At 26.1% G+C, this 12,743-nt stretch overlaps 1 protein-coding gene across 2 annotated transcripts in view; it reads left to right on the forward strand.

Moving 5' to 3' along the window:
- Nucleotides 1-3,413: 3,413 nt before the first annotated feature.
- The window catches only part of LOC100198170 (sodium channel protein type 4 subunit alpha), a 33,439-nt gene continuing 24,109 nt past the window's right edge, over nt 3,414-12,743 (forward strand). Inside the window, exons 1-3 of one of the 2 annotated variants that reach the window (XM_065800436.1) lie at nt 3,414-3,816; nt 7,547-7,674; nt 8,494-8,574. In XM_065800436.1, the coding sequence (XP_065656508.1) occupies nt 3,556-3,816; nt 7,547-7,674; nt 8,494-8,574 (470 nt within the window). In that variant the 5' untranslated portion in view covers nt 3,414-3,555. Of the gene's footprint in view, nt 3,817-6,739; nt 7,396-7,546; nt 7,675-8,493; nt 8,575-12,743 lie in introns of those variants that run through there. The other variant, XM_065800437.1, reaches the window with a different exon arrangement.

Raw genomic sequence — 12,743 nt, forward strand, 5'->3', positions numbered from 1 at the left:
TGCTGAAGTTTTTATTCACATCAAGCTGACCAATACCTGAGTAAAAGCAATTGCTTTTTTTTATTCGCTCGGCAACGAAATTAAAAGTCTACGTAAACTTTTAATTTAGTTAATTAACTATTAATGATAATTAGTAGTAATTTTTTTAGCGGAATTTTTGTTTGAAATATCCCAATTATTTCTTTAAGTAAACTTAAACTGTTTCTCAAATTATAAGTTTTTAGATTGTAAATATTTATTTAAAAATCAATCTCATCGAACTTTCTTAGATTGTAACAAAATATATATTGTTAAATATATTGCAAAAATTTATATTATATAAATATATCGCCGTTTTTAAATTGCATTGGCTTGACGAAGCTGAGTTTACGTATTCAAAAATCGATGCTGGTTTATTTTCCATCTGTGTTTTTAAATCTTTTTAAAAATTGTAAAAAATTTTAATTCTAGAAAAGGTTTTAAAAAAGTACATAATATAAAAAATTAACATAATTAAACAACATCTATTAAAATAAATTGATTACTTACTTTTATTCCATCCAATATGCGATTGTGGAACTACATTATTTTGTTAAGTGCTAAAGAAAGTTCATTTTATGAAGTACTTCATTGATTCAAAATGTATTACTAAACCTTTGTCAAATAATAGAATTAATGTTCAAATTAATTAGTGATGCTAATAAATATTTGAAAAATATAGATGAAGATCATTTGGCTGAAATTGTATTTGAACATCTATTTGTGAGGGGAGAAACTTTATTTGGTTTTGTAGTTGATTCTGTTAATAGTGTATTCTGCTATTCCTTTTTAATATTTTGTACTAAACAACTTTTATACTAAATTTTTAATTTACGTTATTTTAAAATTGTTTTGAAGTCGTTTTTTTTTAAACTCTGTGTCCTTGGTTGCAGCACTTTATAAGTAAATAGTAGACCTATATACCATCGAAAACCGGTATAGCGTTTTCAGACAATACATATTGTATAAAATAGACACGATATTATCTATTTCTAATACACCTTTAAAACTTTCTTTCAACCAACTAAAGCTTCTGAAGCAATCTAATATTGCTGATAATCTGTTGATACTGTTATTAAACTTAAGTTTAATAACAGTATCAACAGATTATCAGCATATGAATCATGATATTTTTTGTTGGTGTTCAGACATCATTAAACTTTATACTTTGTCTCAGCATTTAACGAAACTGTTAATGCTCAGTATATTCTTAATTATTAATTGAACATTGTCGGAATTCCGACAATGTTCAATTAATAATTAAGAATATACTGAGCATTGACAGTTTCGTTAAATGCTGAGACAAAGTATAAAGTTTAATGATGTCTGAACACCAACAAAAAATATCATGATTCAAATTTTGAAAGAGCTTCGACAGAAGCCGACATTTTGTAAACGATAGCGCTAGGGTTTGTGATTAATAAAATATTAGCAATTCAAAATTTCTATTTAAAAGTAAATGCTTAAAAAAAGCGTCCCAGAAAATTATTTATTTTAGATACACATACGTGCTCAGAGGCTAACAAAAGTTGTATTAAGAATCTACAATCTATTTTGTTAGTTTCTTACTTTATGAATTTCATTTAAATCACAAATTTTGTTCCTTTTATAAATAAAAACTCGGCGCAAAAAAACAGTAAAAATGTTTTAAAAATTTTCTTAAATTTCATGTCTCTAATTAAAAAATTCCCAGCTTTTTTTTCTGTAGAAAATCCTGCAAGCATATACCTTGTATATATATACGTATACATAAGCATTATTGTCTAACTATTTAAATTAAATTTAAAAAAAAAGTTAAATTAAACTATTTTTAAACAATAATTCTTTAAAAAGAATTTGTAAAGAGTTATTTAAAAAAAATAATTCTTTATAAACCATACAAAATTAAAAAAATTGTACTGTAAACAAAAACACGCGTGCAGAACAATTTTTGGAGCTGACAGAACTGTACTTTGTAAGCCTCCTCTGCGTATACTTGGAGCATTAAATATATATAAAATCAACTTACACCAAGTTTTAATGTTAAAACAAATATAGGATTATCTTCTAAAATATTTCAATCCTATTTTGACAAAATAGTTCATAAATATCCAACAAAATTTTCAAATAACAACTTTGTTATCCCAAAATATATTTCAAAACAAACTTCATATTCAGTTCTTTATTGTGGACCTTACTTGAGAAAAATGTTTCCCAAGATTGTAAATACACATAAAACTAGTATAGAGCAGTTTAAAAATGAATCAAAACAGGCATTCTTACTTATGAATATATCCGATTTTAAATGTTTTTTTTAATTAAAACTCAAATACAATAAAATACAAAAGTTATGTCACTGAGCTTATCAACATTTTTTTTCATTACCGTATTTATGGTATTACCTCTATGGCGTTTTCTAATTTATTTACGTTATTTCTATGAAGTATACTAATTTATTTATGCTATTTCTATGGTGTATATTAATTTATTTACTTTTTGATTTTTAAATCTTACTTTAAATTTTTAAATTTTAAGCAAATGATAATATCTTATTTATTTTTTCTTATTCACTTGATCTTACTCTTTCCTTAAATTTTGATTCATAAAATAATTCTTTAAATGACAACGAATTGTTATCTACTTTACTTTTATATTTTTTTAATAAGTAGTTCGTTAACTATAGATATTTAAATATTACGGTTTTTGTAAATACGTGAGAATGGGCCTCAGTGATAAGGCTAAATAATGCCCCGCCAATATTTATTATTATTGCTTCGAAACATAGGCTTCGAAACATAGAAACTATTCTTAACTAGACTTATATTCATTGATAAATTTTAGATTTCATGTTAAAATATTTTAGCGTTCAAAAATTATGACCAAATAAAGTTTAAACCCCCCTCAATTTGAGGGGGTTGCAAATTTTATATGGTAATAATTTTTAAACGCTAATAGATAATACTATGAAACTTAAAATTTATCAATGAATATAAGTTTAGTTAAAAATAGTACAAAAAATACTTCATCAACTAGTTGCTCTCACGTTTGAGGCAGGGGGGGCGAAAATTTTAGGGCTTTTTTGTTCCCAGCCTCCAATCATCGCAATTTTTTGCAAACCCTCATTATTTGACATAAGTATAAACATATCGATGTTTGGAGTTTGCTCCATGTCTGGAAGTTACCTATCTCGAACACCAAAAAATTCTTTCTCCGCCTATGCTTCTAAACTGTATATATTATTAAACGGAAAAAAATAAACAATAAAAAAAAAATCGCAAGTGACGTTGATTTTTATTGATTTGATTTTAAAAAAGTAACTTTTTAAAACAAGTTGGCTGAGCGAGAACCTTTTAAATGTATTTGATTCATCAAGATTGCTTTTGGCTATTGATTTGTGCAATTCACTAAAGGAATTCATTGCATTCATTATTTATTTCCAAATATTGAAACTATAACACCGTAGTAACAAAATAGTATGTTAAAATAGAAATAATGATAAAAAGAATGCTCAGTAATAGAATATGCTTCAAAATATTTTGTTAAAAAACTTTTTCGTTTATGGATCCTGCTCTTTGGAATGAAAATTATCAAGAGACGAATACTAGATCACCAGTTGAACTCTTAGAAAATGTTGAAAATAATAATTTATATTTCGAGAATGTTTTGAAAAAAAACGATCACGATGAAGAAAAAGTTGAATCTCTAAAAGGAATCAGTGACGAAGAAGAGTCAGTTGATGAAATAGACGATGGATATATTAGAGTACCGCCATGCATGTTAGGCAGACCGTTGAAAGATTTTGATTGTGAGAATGATAATGTAAGTTAAAAGCGTTAAAAAACAATTTTTTTTTTCCGTGCAAGTTAACAGTTGCTTTTTTTTATAAGACAAAATAGTTTTTTTTTTAAAAAAACTCGAACTATCACATGGTTGGTTACGTAAAACACTCTTATAAAAAAAGGTAGAAATTCATTTTTTTTGTAAGATAAGTGACATGCACTTAGTAAGGTACAATTTTCTATCTACGTAGAAAATTATTGTATAAGTTAGAAAATTGTTTGACAAATGATTATATGTAATATAATTTTTATCTTAAAAGGTTAAAAATTGTATCTTACTAAAGGTATACCACATATTGTACTCTACGGTAGAATCTTGAGGTAGAATCTCTACGGTAGAATCTTCTTTTTTTTTTTAGGGTGTAGAGTAATAAAACTTCCATCTTAATCAATGATATTTTTACAAAAATAGCAAGGGGTAGAACCACGGATCTTTTTAGACCTTAAATTTAGCTCTCTAACCATGGCGCTAATATATTTTTTGATACGTCACGGTTGCTACGTTACGTATCAGGAATTAAATGTGAATTACTTTAACTTCTAACATGCATTGGCGATAATAAAATTACAAATTTATACTACTACGGTGTTTTAACAGTTTTTCATATATTATATAGCATATTATTTAACAATTTAGGCTTTATTTAGTTTTTTACTCAATAAATGAAAACCTATCTTTAAAAATCTTTAGAAACTATTATGGAAAAAGCATATTGTTCTTATTGAAGCAAAAATATCTTCTGCTACAGGTGTATTATATAAATCTAAGGCCTTTCTTGAATATAAATCACGCAAAATGCTTTACTTCAGTCTTGTTCACTGTCATCTCTCACGCTAATATTATTTGGGCTAACACACACAAAACTAAACTAATAAGATTACAGAGCCTACAAAATCACGCATGTAAAGCAGTTAACTGTTTAAAGAGATTAGAAAACCCTTCCCCTGTAATGAAATACGTGAATATGTTAAATATATCAAAACCTTATTCGCTTCAAATATTAATATTTATGTATAAATATAAGAATAACTTGCTGCCAAAAGTATTTTCTGATATTTTTACGTTTTCACAAAAATTCAATCTTCGGTCAAATTCCAACCATAACTATCACTTGAGCAAAGTAAAATTGCAATTGTCAAAATTCTCAATTATTATCCAAAGCCCGTCATTATGGAATCAATTAAAATATAATAATATAAAAAATTTGAAAAGCACTTTCTCCTTGAAACGACAAATGAAATTGCATCTCCTTAATTTCTGACATATATGTAAGTATGTTTGTATATGTGTGTGTGCTTATGTGTATATGTATAAATGAGTATGTATGCATATATGAGTTTTTATTCTTCACGAAGTATTTTTAAGAAAAAATATTTTATTGTAAGTTTACTAAAGCATGTGGGCTTTAAATGTTATTGTAAAGGGGTTCTATGAAAAGATTGTAATGATACCAGTCATCCGTATCTTCTTGGAGCCCCAATCTGTTTTATATATATTTTTTGTGTAACGTAAAAGTTTCATTGTAATTTTATTATTTTATTTTTACATAAACGGCGAAATAGATTAGAAAAAAAAAAAAAGTTTTGTTGTAGGTAATATTGGATTCTTGTATTACACATATTTACATAATTTCCTAAAATAAACTTAAAAAGCAAAAAAAACTATTTAGCTTTTTGTAGGAGATGAAGAACATTGGAACTTTAAAAAAGATTAAAATAAACTTTTTTCCGTTTCCGTTTGTCTACTTTTTTTAGTTCAATACAACTATTTATTATTTTCAAATGCTATACACGTTCTTTTCTATAATCAAATAGATTGTACTGAAATCAGCCATCTAAGCCGACCCGATAGGAATAGACTATCTAGACTCAGCTATTGAGTAATTTTTCGATTTTCAGAGCATTTGTTTTTCTCGGTAGCTACATATCGTCGCTTCGATAACCTTTCAAAAAAACGAGAGGATAAATATTGCTACTAAAATCTTTCTATCCAAGCTTTATATGCAATATATAACAAACCCAAACCTACTCTTTCACCAAAGTATAACGAGTGGGTTTTAAATTTTAAAAACAACATGAAAAGTTTTGTGAAAAAAATTGGAATCAGGTTTTTTTTACAAAATTACTAAAAGAAATAATGATAACAAAATAAACAAAATTCTTTTTAAAACGGCACACTTTCTATTACCTTCAAATGAAAAGTTTTTAAATCTAAAGTTAAGAGATAATACAATGTGTCCTCATTGCTTGGATCATGGTGAAACTATAGTTCATAAGATATTTTAGTGTGAGAAAGTGCAACTTCTCTTTTTTCTTTTTTTTCATTGATTTTTTGTTTTGTAGATTATGGTTTTTTTAAAGCTTATTCATGAAATTTTTTCTAATTTACTATGAGTATATTCTTTTTCTACATTCACTTAGTTGTAATAACGAAAGTTTATATTTGCGTATGTTAGACGTCGGTAAAGCAAATAGCTGGACGACAGATATAAATCCTAACATCATTTCGTCGCTTCTTAGTAAACCAAATCGTTACAATGTGTCAATAGTGTTTATAATAACTACTAAGCTGAGCAATATTTAGAATAGAGATGTCGATCATGGCATTGACATAACGCTAAGCGATATTAAAGGTAGGTATATAGTACATATTTATATAGAGATTACAGCAGGTTAGAGTTCTGGTTTCAGAACTTGGAGGTTCCTTATTTGAAGCCGACCATAAATGCGTCATTGATAAGGAAGAAGGCGTGACTTCCTGGTTAAAATGCTATTCCGTAGTGCTCTGTGATAAGACCGTTAGGTCTTCTAGGAGTACCTAAATAACGAACAGTAAAGAATTAAAAAAAAAAAAATCATCTTTGGATGTTCCTAAAAGTCATAATTTTGTACTGTAAACAATATTTTTTTTTTTTAAGCACGTGTTAACAAAAAATAATGAAAAGATTTTAAAGAAAATTTGCAAAGATTATATACATTTTTTTCTTTTAATGGATACAATATCAATTACAATATATATTACATATCAATTGTATCATTATATAATTATTGTTATGTTTTACGTTTTCTCATATTATAAGTATCATGCAGGAAGTATTGGCCAAATAATTTGGTAAAATCGTACAGGTTTGGATTCGCTACAGGTTTACAGATTTTGATTGAAAATCAGAAACTCATAAATAATAATAAGTATTTCAATTTAAGCATAATACGTAATTTTTCATAATCTTTTTTTTTTTTAATCGTTTTTTAGTACCATTTTCAGTTGTGATTTTTTGGAACCATTTTCTAACAGCCCATACATTCTAATGATTCTCATCTTTGTTTGGTATTAGTCATGTATGACAATTTGAATTCAAAATGAATAAACATGCGTATCTTCTTTTACTTGAGCGAAATCTAGTATCTATCTAGAAATTCTACACAGAATAAACGACATAACGAAAACAACAACTGTTTCTACTACTGCAAAAATAAAAATAAAATAACAAAAACTATTCTCCAGAAATTTTAGGCAACATAAAAACAATCTAGAGATGTCACTTACTCAAAAATTTAGGTGAAATTTTTTAAATTATAAATATAGATAGTCAATGTAATATTATGCACAAGTTATTAAAATGATATTTTAAATGCTACTTAATATGCAATTTTCCCATTTCAAGAATAATTTTTTCATTTTTGATTTAGTTTTCTATCATATTTTTTAGAACTTTGTTGTTGTCAACAAAAAACTTGGAAAGCAAATGGTCTATCGATTTAGCAAAGACAAATCATTATTTTTATTTGGAGCTGAAAGTCTTATACGTAAAGTGGCTATTCATATTTTTACTCATGAGTATCTTTTCTAGTTTTTTAGTTTGAAAATTATAAAAAAAAATTTTAAAAATTGTATAAACAAAACGTTTAAAAATATATTAAGTAATTGCATTACTGGTTTCTGAATTACAATAACATTATTTGTTCAGAAAAATATTTTATTATTTTATTACGTAAAAAGATATAACATTTAGTATATAGTTAATAACTGTTTAGATTTGTTTGATTTAGCGTTTTGGATTTAATAATTATTTTTTTTAAAGCTAATAATCACAATTTAAAATAACAATGTTCTGATCTGCAAAACAGGTTAACAGCAGAAAGACAAAACATCAACATTTAATCTTTTTTCCTAATGACTCATATTTAAATAATATAATAGCATTAAGGAAACTTTTTCAAACTATTTAAATGTGGACCCATAGATGTTAAAACTTACATAAATACATACATACATGCATGCATAAATGGATACATATATTTTTATAACACTGTGTTTTTTTCTTCTTTTTGAGAAAAAACAGTATGGATTTAAGTTGGCAAAAAAAAAGTAGGTAAATATAAACCTAGATGTACTGTGGTATATATATATATATATATATATATATATATATATATATATATATATATATATATATATATATATATATATATATATATATATATATATGCTGGTTTGCACTATCCTAATATATTTTGTAGAGTTATTATAAGTTTTATAATGTATATAATATATATATTATATATATATATATATATATATATATATATATATATATATATATATATATATATATATATATATTTATGTATTTTCTTTAATGTTAGTTTTTGATAGGTATTTTGACAATTTCATATTAGTTACAATTTTAGTAAACTGTATTTTTATGGCATTAAATGATCCTCCGAAAATTGCAGAGTAAGTTTTTTTGATGTTCAAATTTCAGCTTTTAATTTTTTTGTTTAGTGGTTTGTTTAATTTAAAAAGATAATATATATTATGTTTATATATATATATGTATATGTCTATATATATATATATATATATATATATATATATATATATATATATATATATATATATATATATATATATATATATATATATATATATATATATATATATATATATATATATATATACATATATATATATATATATATGTATATATATATATATATATATATATATATATATATATATATATATATATATATATATATATATATATATATTATACTGTTGATTTAGGTGAGCAGTGTGACATCATAGTGAAATAGCCTGCTGCCAGGGGCTTTAGTACATACATCGACTGACGATGTATGTACTAAAGCCACTTTTTTTACTTATCGATTTAGATAAGTAAAAAAAAGTGGCAAATGCTCACATAATTATGCTATAATATATATATGTATATATATATATATGTATATATATATATATATATATATATATATATATATATATATATATATATATATATATATATATATATATATATATATGTTTACATATATATATATATATATATATATATATATATATATAAATATATTATTTATTTATCTCAATATTTTAATTATTTATTGAATCCTTAGATAAAAACAGAATATATTTGCAATTACTTAACATCATCTGCTAAATCTTGCTTTGAGTTCAAAGAGTAATAGAAGTAATTAGGACTCAGTACTATAGAAATCAATAAATAAATCATTAATGCTGCTTTAACTAAGAAATGTCTTCACAAAGCCTGCACTACATCTTTCCAAGATGTCATGTGCAAAAAAGCATTAAAAGCATACAGTGTCTCAAGAATGCTAGATGTTGTCTAGATGTTTTCATGACAGAACTAATACTTTCTAAGAAGCTCATTAGAATACAAGCTTTCGAGCTCATACTCTAAGGAATTCCTAAATGACCCACTATATCTAAAGACTTCAATTTAATTATTTGCTTTTCGCCAGAATGGTGGGTCTAGTGTTATGCAGGGAGTTGTATGTACGTTTATGTCCTGCTGGATTTATTATAAACATCAAAGTTGAACTCATGCATGTGTTGTCTGATTAGTTCAGTTGAAATTATAAAAAATATTTTATATACTATCCTGGGTGATTTTCGTTAATATATCTTGCATGTAACTAGATTAACAATAAGGCAATAAGACAATAAGGTTTGAAAAATAATATGGGATGCCAGAGTAGGTTTGATAACATATCATTTTGGAAAGTATAAACCAAGTATATTTCAACCGACTACTTGTATAAAAGTGATAAAAAATCTTGAATATTGGGTACTTACAAATGATACAATTGGTATGCATTTACTTTCAGCCATATCTGCTACATTTATTAGCTGCAGCCTTTTAATCTACAAATAATCCACATTTTATGTTAATTGTTTTCATCCTGTGAATTCTTTTTCTATCTAAAGTAGTAGCAGAATCTACACTTCACTCATACACCCATTATGTTAATGTTTCAGGTGCTGGTATAGTGTATCAATAACATTATTATTTTGCACCACAGATTACTTTGTTACTTCATTGATGCTAAAATCCAACTAATTTAGTTCAGTAATAATTTATTTAAATCCAAAAATGCAATTCATTTTTATCCTTAAGCCAAATAGAATTGTAGTAACAATACCTGTGGAAATGATGTAAGTACAATGCTCTGACTAATTCTGCTTTGTCTTACTGGAGATTTAATGAAGGTGGTAAAATATGGCTTTAATTATTCTGGGGATCACTTGCTGATTTTTAAATCTGTAATATATTCATTATTGCTTATTAATGAGGTACTGTCATCTTGAACTATTGGGGTTACTTACAAAAAAATAAAATATTTATTTGTTTATTTATTTATTTATTTTTTTTTACTTTTTTTAGAAAGTAAATAAGTTAATTATACACTTACTCAAATCAAGTAAAATAAAAAAAAAGTTAAATTTTTTTGCAAGAAGTGATCAAAAATTTTTTTGAAGGAAACTACAATAATGATAAATATTTTGTGTAAAACTTTTTTCTGTTCAGAAGTATTAGTTGCTGAAAAATGTAGTAATTGTAATTGTCTTTTATTTTTATTATTTTAATAAAAAATTTTGAATTTATGTTTGAAGTGCAAAAGGGACTACTTGAATCCAAATGTCATTGTAGCAGCTTTTGTTTGAAAATGATTAAATTTGTTTTCTATTAATATTAAACCCCAAGTGTAATAATATGTTTAAAAGAAGTTGATATCTGTTGTATTAACCATGTTTTTAAAATTTGTTAAGTTACAAAATGTATATCTAAATGATGTTGATTTTGGTTAAAAAAAATTTTGGTTATACACCTTTTTGTGTATACTATGTACTATCATAACTGGTTCTACCAAAATGGTTTGAAAATTGGGATTACAAAGACTATACATATCAAAACTTAGTGCTGGTTGTAATATTGAACGTTGAGCTATGTCAACACATGGAACAAGTCAACATTTTGATGAAGAACAATTTAGAACTAGCTGTTCTAGCATTAGAAGAGCTCTTCAAAGATGACACCTTACTATCACAACAAAACCTGCAGGCATCCTGTTGTCTTTATGTTTGAAGAAGAGTAGTCATTCTGTGATAATTTGAATAAGGTTTCATCATTTGGCTACCCACTGACCTCATTTGATCTTCAAATTATTGTGAAACCCTATCTATATCGATTGGGAGGTGATTTTCAATGTTTCAATGACAATCTTCCAGGTGCAGAATGGGTAAAAGCCTTTATCAGAAGACATCATCAGCTATCCAAGAGATTTGCTGGAAACCTCAAAAAGGTCAAGGATGCTATAACACAACAAAAAGTCATAGATTATTTTGATAGTCTATATAATGAAACAGAAAATGTACCAACAGAAGACATTTGGAATTTTGATGAGATCAATATAACAAACACTGGGGAAAAAAATGTATCCTGAAAAAAGGAGTATAATACCCAGAAAGAATTATCAATAGTTCCAAATTGGTAATATTGCTTGATTACTGTGGTAATGCAGCTGGACAATTGCTGGCTCCTTATGTTATCTACAAGGCTGAGTCACTTTAGACCACATGGACAGAAGGTAGCCTACCTGACACAAGGTGTAATTGCTCCAAAACTGGGTGGTTCGAGAGTGACTTATTAGAAGTTTGGTTTGTTAGTTTGCTACTGCAAATAAGAAAATAAATTAGTTCAATTTTTTTAACTGACAACCATCAACTTCATAAAAAGTTATAGTCTTTGGCTTTTTTTCTACTTTCATTCTGTCTTCTTCAGTCTTTTCATCCTGTGTCTTCTTCAGACTCATGGTGGTACAAAAAGTCAACAATACCACAGTCTTCTCTGTCAGTGAGAAAAGTTATGCTTGTGTAGTCAAAGCTGAAATACAGAGCTGGAAACACTCAACAATTGTCTTTACATCCATTAGTGATTGTCCAACCCAAGAATTTCTAAACAGATTATTTTGTATTGCTTTTGAGTTTTAGAATGTGATATTTTCCAATTTTCATTTTATTAATTCATAAGTTTTTGCATCTGGTAAATATTTTAGTATGTATTCATGTTGCAATCTTTGCATGCAAGTGGTCTTATTCTTTCACTTTTAGGCTTCAGAACTAGATCTATTTCTCAAGAGTGACTAAATCATCTCACTCTTTTGAATAATCATTGTGATATTATCTACATTTTGAATGTCAATACCTAATGTGTCGAAGTTGAAAATGGCTAAAAAAGTGATCTGGGCGAAAAGTTGTCATAAGTGAAAATCTCAGTAGTCACATAAATGTCATATGGGAGAGAAAACCACAGATATCACATGTCTCAAATTAGTCCAAGTAGCCCTGGATGACGATAGCTATTAAAAGCAGCTATCTTTTGGGTGAAAAGCTTTATGTGTTAGGCCAAGTCAACATTCAAAATAATTTAGTTTAAAAAAACCACAAGAATAAAAAAAAATTCAGAAAAATTATATTAGCTAAAAATTAACTGTTCAAGACAAATAAATGTAAAAAAAGTTGCTCAATGTCATAATGATTTATTCTATTTTGTGGGTCATAGTATCTTAGTTATTATACACAAA

This window comes from Hydra vulgaris, chromosome 06 (assembly GCF_038396675.1).
Source record: "Hydra vulgaris chromosome 06, alternate assembly HydraT2T_AEP".
Lineage (NCBI taxonomy): Eukaryota > Metazoa > Cnidaria > Hydrozoa > Anthoathecata > Hydridae > Hydra > Hydra vulgaris.